Source organism: Euleptes europaea, chromosome 10 (assembly GCF_029931775.1).
Source record: "Euleptes europaea isolate rEulEur1 chromosome 10, rEulEur1.hap1, whole genome shotgun sequence".
In the NCBI taxonomy this organism is placed as follows: Eukaryota; Metazoa; Chordata; class Lepidosauria; order Squamata; family Sphaerodactylidae; genus Euleptes; species Euleptes europaea.
This window is the reverse complement of record NC_079321.1, coordinates 12,059,644-12,078,800: the sequence shown is the minus strand read 5'-3', so window position 1 is coordinate 12,078,800 and position 19,157 is coordinate 12,059,644. Positions and strand designations below refer to the sequence as shown.

General features: G+C 43.9%; 1 protein-coding gene across 1 annotated transcript in view; it reads left to right on the top strand.

Moving 5' to 3' along the window:
• LOC130483938 (protein eva-1 homolog C-like) overlaps positions 1 to 19,157 on the top strand; it is a 179,309-nt gene that overhangs the window by 64,563 nt on the left and 95,589 nt on the right. Inside the window, exons 4-5 of the mRNA XM_056856848.1 lie at positions 6,766 to 6,918; positions 13,304 to 13,447. Coding sequence (XP_056712826.1) covers positions 6,766 to 6,918; positions 13,304 to 13,447 — 297 coding nt within the window. The remainder of the gene's footprint in view (positions 1 to 6,765; positions 6,919 to 13,303; positions 13,448 to 19,157) is intronic.

Genomic DNA, 19,157 nt, shown 5'->3' with positions numbered 1-19,157 from the left:
CTATCTGTAATAAAATGACACCTCTTAAGTGTGCGGAGCAAAAATGTAAAACTTGGCTGATCTCAATTATTTACATGGATAGTGTGAATAGTTTGTCACAGAATATGAATTTGTCACAGAATGAGTAGACATAGGATTAAATAATCTGTATACTTTCCCCTTTCCAAATCTGTTTATATTGTTGATTTAGTGTTTGCCTTTACCTATCAGTGTAACACAGTTTGTGTCATGGTGACACACCAAGATATGCCAAACACAGGAATCTGTTGTGTCCATTCATTTCGAAACATATGCTTCTAATACGGTTTCACCTCCACGTAAAACAAACAACAGCCAGATGAAAATATACGTCTGTGTGTGATTTTGCCAGGGAATGTTAACTAGCGCACAAAAACAGTTTAATTATATCTAATAGTAAACTTGGGTGGCTCCTGTCAGTCATGAAAGAATGCAGGAAGATATGATTGTAAATTCACGTGTCGAAACACCCCAAACAGCTTAATGACGTTTTTAAAAGCTCTAGCAGCAAAGCCTCCCTTTCAGTTTTACAAAATGATTTTAAATTTTTCATAACATTCTTCAGCACAGGTCAACAAAAGATAATTGCATCCCTGAGTCACAATATGGACTGGTAAAATATAGCAAGAGAAGCAAGATTTCAACTGGCTGAATGATTATAGCAAAAACTAGATGACATACAATGCATTGCTGATATCATAAAAGTTACAATGTTTTGTACCACTTACGAAGACTTAAATGACCATTAATTATATATCTTATGAAACAGGTTGCAAGTAGATGTGTTGGTCAACCGTAGAATCCAAACGCAGAAACCTTTTAGTAGGACCAACCAAAGCGACAATTCTCATGGTGGTGGTGAAAACTGCTGGACTTCCTTGGTGGTCTCCCATCCAAATACTAACCAGAGCAGATCCTGCTTAGCAGCTAAGATCTGACAAGATCAGACTAGCCTAGGCCATCCAGGTGAGGGCATATCTCACTACACTTAGAAGTAAATCCCATTGAGTTCACTGAGACTTATTCCCTAGTAAATATATTTAGGATTGCAGTCTCAGTCTTTCAGGGCACATGCCAATTTTTTTAAAAATATATTTTATTGTTTTATAAAGAAAGGTACAGAAAGAAAGAGGGATAAGGGTAAAAATAAGAATATCCAACATACAAATATAGGTCAGTCAGACTACATTGCCCTGCTTTTCTGCATTATAGTCAAATATTTGTTCTAATTATTGAATAGAGAAAGAATATTTGAGCTAATATATAATCTAAAAATGATCACCTTATAAAATTATTAAACATATCAAATATCTCCACTATCTCTCTGTCGTCAAAGTTATTTCTCCGTGTTTATATCTCAACATTCATTCAGTGATTATCTAGACATTGAAAATAGTTTGGATATAATTTAGATATTTCTTGTTCGGGTCAACAAAGGGAATCAATTTTTCAATAGAGTTACTTATACAAGGAATTTTGTGCCACTTTAACTTTTTTGCTACTTTAACCTTGTTTAGCTGTTAATATTTCCTGTTCTGTAGTGTACTAAGCATTTATGGCATGGAAGGCAGAGAACAGTTGAGTAAGTTTTTTTTTTTTTTGGGGGGGTGGTGCCGTAAAGTCACAGCTGACCTGTGGGATTTTCAACGAAAGATTCGTTCAGAGGTGGTTTGCCATTGCCTGCCTCTGCATCGTGAGTGACCCTGATATTCCTTGGTCTCCCTTCCAAGTACTAACAGGGGCTGACCCTGCTTAGCTTTCGAGATCTGATGAGATCAGGCTAGCCTGGGCAGCTGAGTGAGTGCAAGGGGCAACTCAGTCATAGAATCATAGCGTTGGAAGGGACCTCCAGGGTCATCTAGTCCAGGGCTTCTTAAACTTTTTCAACTCGCGACCTCTTTTTCCCCGAAAATTTTTATGCGACCCCAGGTATATAAAATAGGTATACAAATCAAACATTTACTAATAATAAATCCTAAAGAAATTGATTATTATTATTTTTTTAAAAAAATCACGACCCCCACATTCAGTTACTGATCTTGATCGGCTGGAGAGCAGTTGTAACAGCGAGAGGTTGGCAACCCTACCCCATAGTGTAGAGGAAACGGGTAGGGCCTGAAAACAAGTTTCTTTTCCAGCATTTAGAAACAACTGCTGGTAGGAAAAATGGGGACCCCAAAGTCTTGTTTGATTCCTTCAGAGCTTAAAGTCGATTCTGGAATTAGACCCTTTTGGAAAAGCATTTGTCTCTGCCTCAAGACAGTTTTATTGGTGCCAAGAGAAGTTCGAGGCATTGTTTGCTGCCTCGGTTCTCAGGAGCCAGACGATGGAGTGTGAACTGTTAAAGGGGGACATCCTTCTGGCCTGGTATTGATGCCCATGCTATGGGCTCTCCTGCCACGCCCCCCTCCCTTCGTCAATTCACTCGGGCTTATTTCAGGGCTGTTCTCAATTCTGCAGGGAGTGGGTAATTTATAAGGGCAATAAACTTCAGTCCGTGAAGTGCTGCAGTGATGAAAAGGTGTAATTAAAAGATGGTTACAATCTCACAGGGCTGTTGCGTGAACCGACCAAGCTTTACGAACGCAATGTTTTGCAGCTAATGGTATTCTGAGCCTCCTCTACACAGGGATTTTCAGATGGTGTCGAGAAAGAAGTCTTTCAGCCAAATTTGCACCAATTATGCACTGATACAAAAAAAAAGATTAAGAAAAATAGGTGACTTTATTGTCAGTGAATGCAAGAAGGATGATTTGCCATTGCAGCCTTTACGAGGAGGGAAAGGGGTCAGAGATCCCTCCCCCAGTAAAATGCAAACGAGGTCCCTAAGTGTGTTTGTGTTTGCATCCTTTGTTTTTTGCTGGAGTATAGATTTACATAAATAAGCAGAGAGTGTCTGTTTCCTGGTGGTTGCGCATGGGTGGGCCCGTCGTGAGATGCGTCCAGCACAATCCCAAGCATTTTTGTGTGGAGAAGTTCAGAGTTCAGCAGGGATAATTCAATTCTGTTGTTACTGTGCATAGTCTTTACTTATGTAATCTGGACGCCATGAGTTGGTAGTCTTTGAAGATCAACTTTTTAAACTTGTTTCGGTTGATGTAAAAGTTCTAGTCCTGACAATATAGTTTGTCTCCTGTACAAACACCATACCTTTGAGAACAACCATGATAAAGAATCTTTCTGTAGTGGGTGGAGTGAATAGCAACCAAGAAAAACAACAACATCTTGGTTTCTCTGAGCAACTCGTAACAAAGGCAGGCAGGGAAATAGTATTTTTAGTGGTTTGGGGAAGTTGTGACCTTTGCCCTCAGAAATACAATGGAAACCCAAACGTCAAACTAATCTATAGGCATTTTTTTGTAGTACAAAGTCAAACCTGTAAGTTTTAGAGTGTATCTGAGCATCATGCTTCTGGAACAGGCACAGGGAATTTGAAATGTGAGTGTAATCCTATTTAGAAATTGGTGTTAAACCCCCCCCCAATAACAAAAGTTATATCTTGCAATCATTCAGGCTAACAGTGCAATCCTATATAGAGTTACTCCAGTCTAAGCCCATGGACTGCATAGGATTGCACTGCAAATCAGCCTTTATTGATCTATCTATAAAAGTTATACATCACATCTGGAGATGTCAATTTAAAATCTTGACTGTGTTTTTAAAATGTGTACAATACTGTAAATCTAGTAAAAATACAATCAGAGCAATCAAAATCAGTGGCAATAATAGCAATGATAAACTGCAGAACTTTCCAAATGCTGTCATCTCCACAGCTAAAGACAGAAAGTTATCCAAGGGTTGCTGGACAACCAATTTTATTCAATGATATGACCATTTAAGAATATTTTTTGTAGAAAGTTGAATTCAGAAGATTATGCTTTACCTTTCCTTTCCTTTTATCCGTTAGAAGCTCCTTGATCCATTGATCTTGAGCAACTTAAATCTAATGTTTGAGGGATATAAGGGCTGAAATAAATCTTGCCACTGACAATGTAGCCTTGGGATCCCTGTCACTTAATAAAAAAGGCATTATGTCAGACACAGAGGCATTAGATTTATATGTTAAAAGCGGAGAGATATAAAGTGATCAATGTTCCTCATAAAAGTGGCATTCCAAGAGGACATGAGCTAATGAATCAATAGAGCCAGAAGAGCAAGGACAGGTCCCGTCTGGGTATGGTATACTCAAAATTCTGCCCTGCATAACCATAGAGGGGTTAGCATAGATTATGCTTTAAGAGGTTGTTTGGCATTTGAAAAAAAGATTTTACATCCGAGCGGAAAATAACTTCTTGGATCCATAAAATCTTATTAGAAATGTCATTTTCAGGGAAAACAAACAAACAAAAAAAATTCATGAAACAAAAGCCCCTCAAATTTCTGGTTTGCCCTGTTTTCATCCTTGCACTGCTATTGGCCACGGGAAACCCCCCTTAACCCAGTCGTAGATTACAGGAAAACCCACACCCTGTAGCAGCTGCTGCCCTCAAAACCAAGGGCTCAGGAGCCCCTCAAGAAAACCTTTTGTGTCCCACAGCCTCCCTAATTCTGTTCCCCACCCAGCATCCCATTTAACTTTTTAAAAGCTAACTACAACAGTTTTTCTTACCTGTTAGTAAAGTCTGTCTTTCGGTGTCTCAACACCTGCTTTGAAAGAGAAAGGTAGCACTGAATTTTCAGTAAGTTTGGCAATTTCGGAGCAGACTGTGAAAAGACAGCTTCTTCACTCTAACAAAAATGACAAGGAAGGAAAAATCTCCTTTAGAAATGTTGAAAACTGGATAAGAAGAACATCAAGAATACTATTTTAAGAAAACGCCCAAACAATATTATGTATACAGGGCAGTCTTTCAGTTTTTCAGGACAGTTTCCAGCATCCAGAATTTATCTGACGAAGGGAGCTTTGACTCTTGAAAGCTCAAACACCTAAAATCTTGTTGATCTCTAAGGGGCTACTGGACTTGAATCTAGCTGTTCTACTGCAGACCAACACGTCTCCCCTCCTGAAACAGAATTTATTGGTGGTTGCGTCTTTTCTTTTCTTTTTTTGAAAAATTTTATTAGATTTTTAGGGTACAAGATAAAACAGGGGAAAGAAGGGAAGCGAAAATGAAATAAACATATATTTCTGTGACAAGACACCACAACTGATACTTGACCCATTAATACATTAAGTTTCTAATCTAAAATTAGAATATCCATTGCATTTCTATTCTGAAATCAATATTCATAATAACCTCAGCAATTTCTATTTATCTCTACTATTAATCTCTATATTCTTCATTATCTTCTGTTACAAAATGTTATAATACTATAGTCTATACTATAATCAAACTACATTAGATTTCATAACTATTGGGTATCTTACTTATACAGCTCTTATATTAAGCCCCTTTAATAAAATCTCTGTATTGTTGCAATATTATATTGACTACAAATTGTCTCTCTATCCGAGTTTATCGTAGAAAGGTTGCCACTTGTTCCAGAAGTCTTCCAAGGGTCGTTTCTTAATTAAACGGGTTAGTTTAGACATCGTAGCAAAGTCCATAAGTTTCTGCATCCATTCTCTTTTAGTCGGTACTCTTGGATTTTTCCAGTATGAGGCATATAAGAGTCTCGCTGCTGTTGTGGCATATTGAAAAAATTCTCTTTGTATAGAGTTCACTTGTTGAGGAGTGGCTGCATCTTTTCCTGCCTGGGAATTAAGATCACAGGGAGAGGTCCTCCTTACTCTCCCATCAATCAAAGAAGCTTATTTGGTGGGTACATGAGAGAGGGCCTTCAGTGGTAGCTCCACAATTACAGAACAACCTCCCCAGGGAGGTGTGCCTGGCCCCTTTACTTTAGATCTTTAGGAGGCAACTGAAGACAGTTTTATTTCTTTCGGAGAAGGCACGTGTATGGGCAGTTGTTGGTTTTTGCCCATTTGCAGGTTGGTACTCATCAGTGGTAGATGTAAGGGGTCAGTGCTTCACAAAATGCATACAGGTTGAAGGCCAGTTTATGATCATTGTGACTTGATTCCCAAAGCAGACCCCCCCTCAAAGGAATTAGGCCTTCCGTGCTCTCTGGCCACTTTTAATCCTTTGGTGCATGTTCATCCCTGAGGAATAGTATCAAGTGGATACGTGAGGAAAGAGTGATGAGAGCTGCTCTTGGCATTGAGCGACTGGGCTCTTCCACATTCTCGTTTTCATTGCTTATGTGTCCCCTATTTCTTCAGGGGGTTTCACATTTGGTCCCTCTAGTGGTTGATTTGATATTACACCACGGTTATGTCTGGCATAAAAACCTGCAGATTTAAACTGCAGGTTTTAATACCAGACATACAGCAATGTAATATCGAATTGCCCACTAGAGGGAGCAAAACACATGTGGAAAAGGAAAATGAACAAAGCGATACAGACTCACAAGTGACAAAAATGAGAATGCGGAAGAGCCCACTGCCTGTCAAGGGTGTCTATGAACAGCTGCCACCGCTAAGCTCATGTGTCCTCCTCTTTCCGGGCAGCACCGAGGGATAATCTAATAGCTGTTCAGGGCAAGAGAGACAAATGAGGGAGTGGGTTGAGCAGTCACTCTTTGTAGCTCATTTGTCGGATCACCAATGGCAGTTAGGAGATCTCCAGCCACCACCTGGAAGTTGGCAACCCTACTTAGCAGTGATGAATTTATCTTGCCAACGTGACTTGAAAGCTGCAGCCTGCATCTGTTAAACTGAAACAGAATGTTTTTGTTTCTTTTCAGACGAGTATAAGAGCAAAGTGGCCTGCGAAGATGATAAACTGAGACTGAGCTGCAAACGAAGCATGGTGATCGCTATTTACTCTGCAGTCTTTGGAAGAAACCATGGAGGGAACCTGGAATGTCCCTACCACAATGCAGGGATCCCTGCAATAGGTAAGAACGAGTGTGGGCATGGATGGTGCTCAGTAGGTCCGTGGGCAACATATTGGCTCAGGCTAGCCTGATCTCATCAGATATCAGAAGCTAAGCAGGGTCATAAGAACATAAAAAGGCCATGCTGGATCAGACCAAGGTCCATCAAGTCCAGCAGTCTGTTCACACAGTGGCCAACCAGGTGCCTCTAGGAAGCCCGCAAGCAAGACGACTGCAGCAGCATTGTCCTGCCTGTGTTCCACAGCACCTAATATAACAGGCATACTCCTCTGATCCTGGAGAGAATAGGTATGCATCATGACTAGTATCCATTTTGACTAGTAGCCATGGATAACCCTCTCCTCCATGAACATGTCCACTCCCCTCTTAAAGCCTTCCAAGTTGGCAGCCATCACCACATCCTGGGGCAGGGAGTTCCACAAGTTAAATATGTGTTGTGTGAAGAAATACTTCATTTTATCTGTTTTGAAGCCCTCAATCTCCAGCTTCACAGGATCACTGCATTCTAGTATTATGAAAGAGGGAGAACAGCTTCTCCTTGTCCACTCAGCCCTGGTTAGTACTTGGATAAGAGACCATGAAGGAATAACAGGGTTGCTATGAAGAGGCAGGCAATGGCAAACCACCTCTGTTCGTCTCTTGCCTTAAAAACCTTTCTGGGCTTACTTGCCATAAGTTGGCTCCCTGGAGTGTCCAGCCTCAAGGGGAAGCCACATGATGAAGCCCAAACGTAACACCCCTGCAGAGGCTTGGGATGGAACCTGGCCTGTCAAACTGGTAATCATACCTCATAAAGATGGAGCGTTGAAGCCACAGCAGAGCGCAACCTTGTGCAATCTGGCTGATTGGGAGCAAGAGGGATTTCTTCTTTAAAAAATAATAAAGAAATGTCACCTGCGTGTGGCATGAGATATTTGACTCACCAGCCAAAGAAGCCACAGGCATTTTTCCATGACAAGGAAGGCAGGAATGAAAGTGACCTAGAATCAAAACTGTGGCTCGGTGGTAGAGCATCTTCTTGGCATGCAGAAGATTCCAGGTTCAATCCCCGGCATCTCCAGTTAAAGGGCCTAGGCAAGTAGGTGATGTGAAAGACCTCTGCCTGAGACCCTGGAGGGCCGCTGTCAGTCTGACAATACTGACTTTGATGGTCCAAGGGTCTGATTCAGTATAAGGCAGCTTCATTTGTTCATGTGTTCTTATGTTGCTGTTTCGCATCTAGGCAGTTTGTCCTTAGGGTTGCCAACTCATTGCTGGCAGATTCCTGGAGAATAGGGGGTGGAGCCCAAGGAGGGCAGGATTAAGGAGGGGAGGGACGTCAGTGGAGTGTAATGCCCTTCACCCTTCAAGGCAGCTATGTTCTCTAGGGGAACTGATCAGTATAGTCTGGAGATCATTTGTAATTCCAGGAGATCTCCAGGTCTCACCTGGATGTTGGCAACTCTACTTTCTGGTCGTTATGGGTGTGATTAGGGGTTATGCAGTGCTAGAGACCCAAGAGGACACCATGCATTATGGCTAACAGTGAGGCCATGCATAGAGTTGGAAATCAATCGAGTTGTGTGATCCTTACCAGGTCCTTCTTCTGCCATAACTATAGTATATTAATCTCTCTGAGAGATGTTAACATTTTTTGGGGGCCGTAAATCACAGCTGACTTATGGCAATCCCATAGGGTTTTCAAGGGAAGAGGCGTTCAGAGGTGGTTTTGCCATTGCCTGCCTCCTTGGAGGTCTCCCATCCAAATACTTGCCGGGGTCGAGGCTGAGGGTGTGTGACTGTCCCAAGGTCATTCAGCACGCTTCCATGGCAGAGTATGTTTGCCAGCAATGCCCATTACAAGAGGGGCAGGGATGAGTCATTGTGTGGAGACCCTTTCCCAGCAGCCAGTTTAGATAAATTGGGTTGCGTTATGCTTTGCCTTTTGAAAGCTGCTATTTATGCAGTGTGGCTCTTTCCTGAGACCTTCAATTATAGTTACGCTGTCTGCTCTTTTCACCATCGTCTTTTGTGTCGAAAGCCTTGATTATATTTTTTAAAAAATATGTAGGGCAAGTGAAACTCGCAGCTAAGTACAGAAAGGAACAACAAAGCTTTTGTTCATTTTAGAAGAGAACCAAAAAGAATGCCAATATTTGCTACGCTGGAGATTGAGTCACTACTTGGAACTTCTAACCGCTGCAAAGGAATGTCCCTTGAAAAGTAGACAGGAATTGTTAAAAATGCTTTACTTTTTACAAAAGAGAGAGAGAGAGAGAGAGAGAGAGAGATGATCCATTTGTCTGATGACGTCCAGCGTGCATTTACTAGAAATGTCTGTGATGAACGCTGATGCCGTCTGATACACGGAACATGAAAGAATAGGTTCTGCTCTCCAGGATGAATGCCTACAAAATCCTCATATTCAGTAATGGCAAACAGAAGAACAAAACCACCAAGTACTGCAATACTTTGATTGGGATTAAAACCTGATCTATGGAAGTCTATTTATTAAGTTATGGAATTTTAACCCATTTCTAAGACTCAGTTTCAGGGGCATTTGTACTTTTAGGTGACTTTCTTGGGTTTTTTTCTCACTTGAAGCCTATGGAGCTGTGAACATCACTGTTGGTAGATCTGGGAGAAGTACCCTAAACATCGAAACAACCCCCCTGCCTAGGGTTGCCAACCTCCAGGTACTAGCTGGAGATCTCCTACTATTACAACTCAACTCCAGCCAATAGAGATCAGTTCACCTGGAGAAAATGGCCGCTTTGGCCATTGGACTTTATGGCATCGAAGTCCCTCCTCTCCCCAAACCCCACCCTCCTCAGGCTTCACCTCAAAAACCTCCCGCCAGTGGCGAAGAGGGACTTGGCAACCCTCCCCCTCCCTGAATTAGGAAGACGTATCTTTGAAACTAGCCCTTTTTGGGCCAAAGCTAGCCTTTATGTGCTAATTTGTGTGAGTTTTAATTAATCTGTATCCGTTTAGAAGAAGAAGAAGAGTTGGTTTTTATACCCCACTTTTCTCTACCTTCAGGAGTCTCAGGTCGTTTATGCATGGGTACTTTCATTCATGCTTGCCCCTGGTATGTCTCGGTTGTTCCTTGGAGTTATGCATGAGTTTTTCGTCCATTAGAGATTACCTTGCAGCCAGCCCTCACAAATGTCGGGACTTCCTGTTCTTCTGTTAACCTGATTCTTCCCTTTCCCATGAGCTCAGCCTGGGTGAAATCCCTGTGCATAAGCTTGGTTTCTCTCACAACCAATTACAAAGCAGCGTGTAAAGAGGTGGGTTCCCACTCCTCCACATGAGCGGCGGAGGCTAATCTGGTGAACTGGATTTGTTTCCACACTCCTACACATGAAGCCAGCTGGGTGATCTTGGGCTAGTCACAGCTCTCTTAGAGCTCTCTCAGTCCCACCTACCTTACAGGGTGTCTGTTGGGAGGGGAAGGGAAGGTGATTGGAAGCCAGTTTGATTCGTCCTTAAGTGGTAGAGAAAGTCAGCATATAAAAACCAACTCTTCTTCCTTATGCATAGTTCTGTAGGGGAATACCATATTTCTAAGTTGTAAATATGGGGTGAATAGCCGTTCTCCTATCAGGGTGGTGGTGGTGGTGGTGGGGAGAATCGGAAGTGTCTAAGATTTGAGAAGGCGCCTGATGTATATTTTTGCTGCTGTGGAAAGTCACAACTTTTTTCAGCAGAACATTTCACGTGTGGGTTAACCTTCCAAGGGCCATACTTTCCACATGCGGGGGATTTGTTGTGCAGCTCGTTGAATGAATGATGGAAACGGCATGGCTAATTCTCCACACCCCTACTGAGCTAGCTGTGTTCTTTTGACAAGCAGGTACTCAAGAGCTTTGGGACGCCAACCGCCCTAGATATGGGAACAATGTGAAAAAGGCCTGGAATTTCACCGTGTAATCCTGAACAGGGCTTACGCCTGATTAGTTAATTTTGCTGGACGTTTGGCACAATAATAGCAGTGTAGATGTTTCAGTTGGCATCTTAGCACTCAGCTGAGGAGATGCCTCTTGGGGGGGGGAAAGGCGGGCCATTGTAAGTAAGTAAATATTTATTTGCATGTAGCCAAGGGCCTTTACAAAGTACATTAGACAATGGAGCAAGAAATATACAATAAAGAAAAAGCCCCCACCCCAGCTGTTTTTACATTTGAAAAGACATGGAAGGGGAAACAAGAGTTCCTTGAGCCACCATGTCATGCCCTGATCCAGATCGGGGCTTCATGGCAATTAAAAAACAACAACCCTACAAATGCTCTTAAAATGTTGGCAGCCACGGGATGGACCCTTGCCCTCAAGTCTTTTGTAGTTTGACCCTGAGACTTGGAGACAAGTACATGATACATATGACAAACAGTGGAATCCTAAAGTGAGATACTCCAGTCTAAGCTAATTTACTTAAATTGACTTAGAATGGACTAACTGCATAAGATTGTACTGTAAGGCTCAAGAAGCAAGTAGGTGCCAGGTGGCATCTTGGTGGGTGTCATGGGAATTTTGAGAGTGGGTTGTGGGCGCCACCATGAATGGCTGCCAAGGTGGCAGCACCAATTACAAAATGGCTGCCTCTAGGCTTGGCAAATGCCTGGTGATCCACTGGGCTGCCTGCCAACCCTCAGCGGGTAGAAGCAGGAAGAGGGGAAGCGATCTGCACGCATGCTCATGGTGTGATAATGTCGGCATCGCATGGGATGCTGTAGCAATTACTTACAGAAACTCTATGGAAACCATGTGCACAGATCGCTCCCCACAATTCTGTGCAAAAGAAGCTCCTGCTGGTGGCTAGGTAGGACCGGGCAACCCTAGCTGCCCCAAAGCATAGCAAATAAGAAAATGGGGAGGTTCTACTAAATTTTGGGAAGTTCTGTGCCAAGGGTCCTCTTAGGTTGAAGGAGCTGGGTATGTTTAGCCTGAAGAGTTTCTGTCTAGACATTAGGAAGAATTTTCTAACAGTTAGAGCGGTTCTTCAGTGGAACAGGCTTCCTCAGGAGGTGGTAAGCTCTCCTTCCCTGGAGGTTTTTAAGGTTAGATGGCCATCTGTCAGCAATGCTGATTCTGTGACCTTAGGCAGATGATGAGAGGGAGGGCATCTTGGCCATCTTCTGGTCACTAGGTGTTGGGGGGAGGTAGTTGTGAATTTCCTGCATTGTGCAGGGGGTTGGACTTGATGACCCTGGTGGTCCCTTCCTACTCTATGATTCTATAACTCTATGATTCTAGGACTAGGGCAGCTGCTTCTGAATAGATGATCACTGCAGATGCAAAGGCCATGCTTTCGAGGCTGTTCTGAAGCACATCTTACACTGAAGATGTGGAGGACAATTGGGATCAGATCTTTGCTTTGGGGAAAAGACACTGTTTGGTTTCAGTTTCCAAAAAAGCAGGAATGTTTGGCCCCTTTCTGGCCACAGTGAGAAGCTGCTGAGCCAAGGAAAACCTGCATGTGGTCAAACTGCGGGCACACATCTGCTTGGGACAAACGCTTTACTAGTCAGTCAGCTGAGAGGGAGCAATTTGAAGCTTCCTGGATTCCTAAGGCTCAAGAACCAATTAGATGCCAGGAAACACATTGGTGGGTGCCCTTGAGGCCTGCCCTGGGGATCACTGTTTCATATAGAAAACAAACCCAAATAATCTAGAGAGGTTTCCAGTGCTTCCTCTCCCAGTTCATCCCATTTCACCTTATCCCTCCAGCATTGTGTAGTGTTTAGGAGCGGTGGACTCTAATCTGGTGAACTGGGTTGGTTTCCCCACTCCTACACATGAAGCCTGCTGGGTGACCTTGGACTAGTCACAGTTTGCTCCAAACTCCCTCAGCCCCGCCTATCTCACAAGGTGTCTGTTGTGGGGAGGGGAAGGTGATTGTAAGCCAATTTGAGTCTCTTTAAAAAGGTAGAGAAAATCAGTGTATAAAATCCAACTTTCCTTCTCCTTCTCCTTCTCCTCCTCCTCCTTGCTGTCCACCTGCTGGAGAATCATGACCCACTTTGGGGTCCTGGCCTACAACTTGAGAATAATTGCTATAAGGTGTATTGTCATGTAAAAGAAATATAGTGCCATGCATGCATGAGTGTCCTTGGAGTTTGTGGCAAGCTGCAGTATTCAAACACATATACAGGCAGCAAACCGAAATGAGCATTTTCACACACTAAAATTGATGTGGCTGCACCCGCTTTCCTGCATTACTTCCTTATACAAGACATCGTGTCAGAAATGCCTTTCATTCTCAGTTGGATCAGGTTCATCAGTTCAGTGGAAAACAATCTCTACAATTTGCATGTCGTTTGTATATGGATCTGTCTCTGGGCAGGCTTTCTTGCAAGCTTTGCGGAATTCCTATGTAACCAGCGATTTCCGTTTCCTCCCGGTAGAATGCCAGTCTGACACAGCCCTTCAGCTCATGACAAAGCGCTGCCATGGCAAACGGACCTGTAGCGTGTATGCCAGCACGTATGAATTCGGAGACCCATGTTACCCAGGTGTCCGCAAGCACCTCAATGTTATCTACACATGCGGTAAGTTGAGCTGATGATTTTTTTGTTAACGGATGGATGATATTTGTTGATGTATTGTTGTGCGGTATGTTCAATGTTTATTTCAAGAAGAGTCAAGCTGATTATTTTTATTTCAAGGAGAGTCGAGCTGATGATTTTTTGTTGACGGACGTTATTTGTTGATGTAAATTGTTGTGCGTTATGTTCGATGTGTACTTCAAGAAGAGAGGGCAGACTGACGCTTGAAGTCTTCCATGGATCAGTATCTGAACTGGTGCATCTCCTTCCCGAGGCTGTTCCGTCAGAGGAAGGCCCCCTTGGGCTGGGGAAATCTTCACACTTGACTCAGTGGAATTGTGTGGCATAAGCCAATGTCTTGTGCGTCGGTTGTCTTCGATGGATCCAGGCTTGTGGTGCCAAGGTATTCTTGAATTGATCCAACTTTGCAGCCTTGAGTGTCTCTTGCCCTCAGGGCATGGCTTAAAACAACGTTGCCCCCAGCGTCAATGACAAAGATGGACTGGAGTTAAAGGTCCTCTCCTTTCCCAATGCAGACCTCACATATAAAGCGCTGCCCCCCGACATCTTGGTGGTTTGGCAACCTTTTTCAGTTTGGAAGGATAGTGGTGTTGGTTGTTTTTCTGTAGCTCATTTTGCACTCCAATTATAGTTAAACCTTTTGTTCAGAAACTCTGAACCCTAGAAATTGAGCTACAGAAAAGGAGAGAGGGCATGTTTGGGCTGGATAAGCCACTCGGAAGGCATGTTCATGGAAGTGGACATGTTCATGGAAGAGAGAAGTATTCATGGCTACTAGTAAAAATGGATACTAGTCATGATGTATTCCTGTTCTTTCCAGCATGCCTGTTATATTAGGTGCTGTGGAAGACAGGCAGGAAAGTGCTGCTGCAGTCGTCTTGTTTTGTGGGCTTCCTAGAGGCACTTGGTTGGCCACTGTGTGGACAGACTGCTGGACTTGATGGGCCTTGGTCTGATCCAGCATGGCTTTTCTTATGTTCTTATCCCATTTGGGTTGTGCTTTCTGACTGAGGAAATCCAGAATCTTGACTTTCTTGGTGGGATTCCCCTGGGGTATTAAAGAAGGACACGTTGGTTTTCATTAAGAATTTCCCTTCCTGTGCTCTGAGTCAGGAGACACCTTAATGAGTCCTGCTTTTATGCTTGTTAGAGTTAAATGGTGTGACACCCAGAGATAATTTGTTGCACAGTCTCGGGTCTACAAGAGCTTCCATCTTTGATGTACGTTGTCCATACAGCCTGGCTACCCAAGAGGTTGTCACATGAAATGCATCCCCCCCCCATCTATGTAGAGTAAAGTAACCGTGCAGAAGCTCATCCTCCCTACTCTCTGTGTAAGGTGACTTCAAGTGTCAGCTGACTTATGGCGACCCCATAGGGTTTTCAAGGCAAGAGATGTTGGGAGGTGGTTTTGCCATTGCCTGCCTCTGCGCGGGCTGAGAGTTCGATGAGAACCGTGACTGGCCCAAGGTCACCCAGCAGGCTTCATGTGGAGGAGAGGGGAATCTAATCTGGTTCTCCAGATTAGAGTCCACCATTCTTAACCACTGTGACTACACCATACTGGCTCTCCTCCTTACTCTGTGTGTGTGTTAAGTGCTATCAAGCTGCTTCCGACTCGTGGTGACCCTATGAATCAATGCCCTCCAAAATGTCCTCTCCTTAACAGCCTTGCTCAGGTCTTGCAAACTGAGGGCTGTGGCTTCCTTTATAGAGTCAATCCATCTCTTCTTGGGTCTTCCTCTTTTCCTGTTGCCTTCAACTTTTCCTATCATGATTGTCTTTTCCCATGACTCTTGTCTTCTCATAATGTGACCAAAATACGATAGCCTCAGTTTAGTCATTTTAGCTGCTAGGGTCAGTTCAGGCTTGATTTGATCTATAACCCACTGATTTGTTGTTTTGGCGGTTCAGGGTATCCTTAACACTCTCCTCCAACACCTCCTTACTCTACAGTGTCATTAATATAGGAAGCAGCAATGAACAATCAGCCCTGACTCTTTATTCAGTGCATGGGGTGTTCTGAACCACTGTCTTAAAACAAGTTCTGTAATTCTAAATGCTAAAAATTTTAACTTTGAAAACTCTCCTCTTACGAAACTTATTTTTAAGATGCAGCACACAATCTAACTGAAAATAAAACAAGCCCAGTGAGTATTATCCAAACGTGAGGCTTGTGAACTTGGGTCTGGGTGTAAATCCCCAGAACGTAATTAAATCTTTTAAAAACGGAGCCAACCGATGCAAGTTTTGCTGAGGAATCTGGGACTCCACGCTTCATATGGTGCCTGGGCTCAGCGCCTGACTGCCTGCAAATGTTTGTTCCTCTCTCTGTCTTCAGCGGACCCTGTCTCTCGCCGCCCTCCGGCCCCACTGCACGGCCTATTGCTTTTAACATATGTCATTCTCTCTGAACTCTAATGAAAGCATATAGCGAAAGGGGAAGGAAAGGTCAAGGGAAAGCGTGGGTAAGCCAACTGCAACATGTGAAACTCTAGAGCATGTTTATGAGATGGATTAACTCGATAAAGGAAGCCACGTTTGCAAGACCTGAGCAAGGCTGTTAATGACGGGATGTTTGGGACTCGTAAGAGCCAGCGTGGGGTAGTGGTTAAGAGCAGCAGACTGTAATCTGGAGAACTGGGTTTGATTCCCCGCTCCTCCACATGAACTCTCTCAGCCCAGGCTCTCAGGCAATGGTAAACCACCTCTGAACATCTCTTGCCTTGAAATCCCTATGGGGTCGTCATAAGTCAGCTGTGACTTGAGGCACACACACATAGGGTTGCCAGGTCCCTATTCGCCACCAGCGGGAGGTTTTTGGGGCACAGCCTCAGGAAGGTGGGGTTTGGGGAGGGGAGGGACTTCAGTGCCATAGAGTCCCATTGATCTCCAACCTGGAGGTTGGCAACCCTATGCACAAACCAGCTCTCACTCTTGTAAGTAAAGTGCCATTTTTAAGAGCATCTACGTGACTTGCATGCACCTGAAGTCCTAAATTGCACATGCCCAATCAAGTGACCTTTACCCCTCAAAATTAAGGTGGTAATAATAATGAGAGCACCATAACAGGCCTCCCCACACTAGAATGTATGCACTGTGCCATGTAGACTTCACAGGAAATGTATCAAGGCTGGAGAGGGTGGTTGCATGCTTCCATGCTGTTTCATTACACAGTGGCTGTATCCATGCTGTTTCATTACATAGTGCCATTTTCTGGTCACTAGGGGTGTGCGGGGGGGAGGTAGCTGTGAATTTCCTGCATTGTGCGGGGGGTTGGACTAGATGACCCTGGTGGTCCCTTCCAACTCTATGATTCTATTCTATGATTCTATGCTTGTGTGTCACCTTTTGCATTATGAGTGGGGTTGCCAGGTCCATCTTTGCCACCTCTGAATGCCTCTTGCCTTGAAAACCCTATGTGAGTGTTTGTGTAAAGTGCTGTCAAGTCGCAACCAACTAATGGCAACCCCAGCCAAGGGGCTTTCAAGGCAAGTGAGAAGCAGAGGTGGTTTGCCACTGCCTTCCTCTGCAGAGCGTTCCTTGGTGGTCTCCCTCCCAAGTACTGACCCTGCTTAGCTTCCAAGATCTGTTGAGATCGGGCTGTACCGTGCTCTCTCCTCTCCCCAAAAACCCTATGGGGTTGTCGTAAGTCCGCTGCAAATTGACGGCACTTTCCAGCACCACAAAACTTGAACTTGCCAGTCCTGAATGCTTGCTCAAGTTCACCTGCAACTGCTTTGTTACAAGTGCAAGGTGATTGACAGGACAGTGCAGGAGCTCGAGGTGAAGTACGTGTCACCTAGTTTTTTTCCTTTTATAAAAAGAAGCAGAGAGTGGGAGATAAAAATCCATTGCCTCGAGGGATGAGAGATGAGGTGGTTCAAAGGGACTGCTTTTGCTGCGATTCTCAGCTGTAGGTAAAAACCTTTTCCTCTTAGGCATGTTTCAAGAACAACACCTTACTCCTTTTTAATAGTTTGTCTCTGGCCATTTATTCCTTGCGGTCACCCTGCCAACTACTTCGCGGCTTTGCTTTGATTATGCTTGCATTTCCCGACCTTCAGAGGTCGCTTCGCTCTCCCCACGTGTTTCCGCGTGTTTGGTCCACGTTTTCTGGATTTGTGTTTCGCCAGTATCCGGAAAACGCGGGGAAAATGCGCGAGGAGAGCAAGGTGACCTCTGATGGTAGGAAATGCAAGCATAGTCAAAGCAAAGCCCCGAAGTAGTCGGCGGGGTGACCGCGAGGAAACAGCCCATGCACAAATGGCCTCTGTGTCTTTCAACAAACACTCTTGTTTTGGGGGTTTATTTTCTCATACAAGGGAAGTTTGCGAGTGAAACAATAAAGCGACACAAAGCCAAAAATCTCTCTCGAAAATAAGCTTCCTGTTGGGTGGCTATAATGACTACTACCCCTCTTCAGCATGTGCGCGTTCTCAAAGGCAAGGTGGCTTCTGTGTCGTCTTCTCCCCGCATTCTCTCGGCTGCAAGAATCACATTTGGACGTTGAGAAAACCACTTCAGGGCGATCCTCCTGTGCGTTAAGTGCTCATTCCTTCACTAATAGCCTCTGGCCATATGGACAAGCAGCGCTAAGGACATTTTTTTTCCACCTGAGGCATGTTACTTATGAGTGTCATCGAAGAGTCTTAGAGAACAGAAGAGAGAGCTTTTCATCCAAATGCATATTTCAGCTAGCGTTGCCCCAGACGAGGTTGCCGGATGAATTTACCGTATTTGAAGGGAGTGATTAAGGTTTATCAGACTCCGGGGTTAGTTTGTTAATGTGGTTTACTTCTAGGGTTGCCAGCTCTGGGTTGGGAAATACCTGGAGATTTTGGGGGCGGAGCCTGGGGAGGGCAGAGTTTGGGGAAGGGAGGGACCTCAGCAGGGTACAAATGCCATAGAGTCCAACTGTCCAAAGCAGCCATTTTCTTTGGGGGAGAGCCTCTCCATCGCCTGGAGATCAGTTATAGTAGTGGGAGATCTCCAGGCCCCACCTGGAGGTTGATACCTAAACTTCTTACGAACTTGGTTCTTGTAGGTTATCCACTGTTACACAGCCCGGATAACCTACAAGAACCAATGAACACTGACCGTGAAAGCCTTCGACAATATTCTTACGAACTGGTTGGCGGCCACACAGTCACTTCTGGGATATTAGCTGTACTGTTTGGTTGATCTCCATGCATATTTAAGAGACAGATCAGGCATCCTGCTGAACCAGATGGCTCTGGATCTGGGATGGAGAGTGTGTGTGGAGTGGAGACCTGGCGGAGGGCATTTAGTTAGGAGACATGTGTTCTTGTGTGTTTCCTGACCCAATACCACAGTCTTTTTAGAAACCCTCTGTGTATTCATATAGTGCACATATGCCCAGTATTCAGCACAGATAAAAATTAAGGCTTCAGTTTAGACAAAAATCCTTATTAATCAGAGGATATAAGCTTCTTCCTAAGTTTAATAGACAAAAACATAAAAGTAACAGAAGGGAGTTCATCTGCCAGTAAAAACTTAATGCATTCCTCATCAGAACCTGAAAAATGCATAATAAAGTGACACAGCAGTTTATTTCTTATATTTGCATAAAGAGGGCAATATAAACCACAATGCTTAATATCTTCGATTTGATCATAGCCGCAGGGGTAAAGTTGATGCTCCACAGGAATTTTATGAAATCTACCAAAAA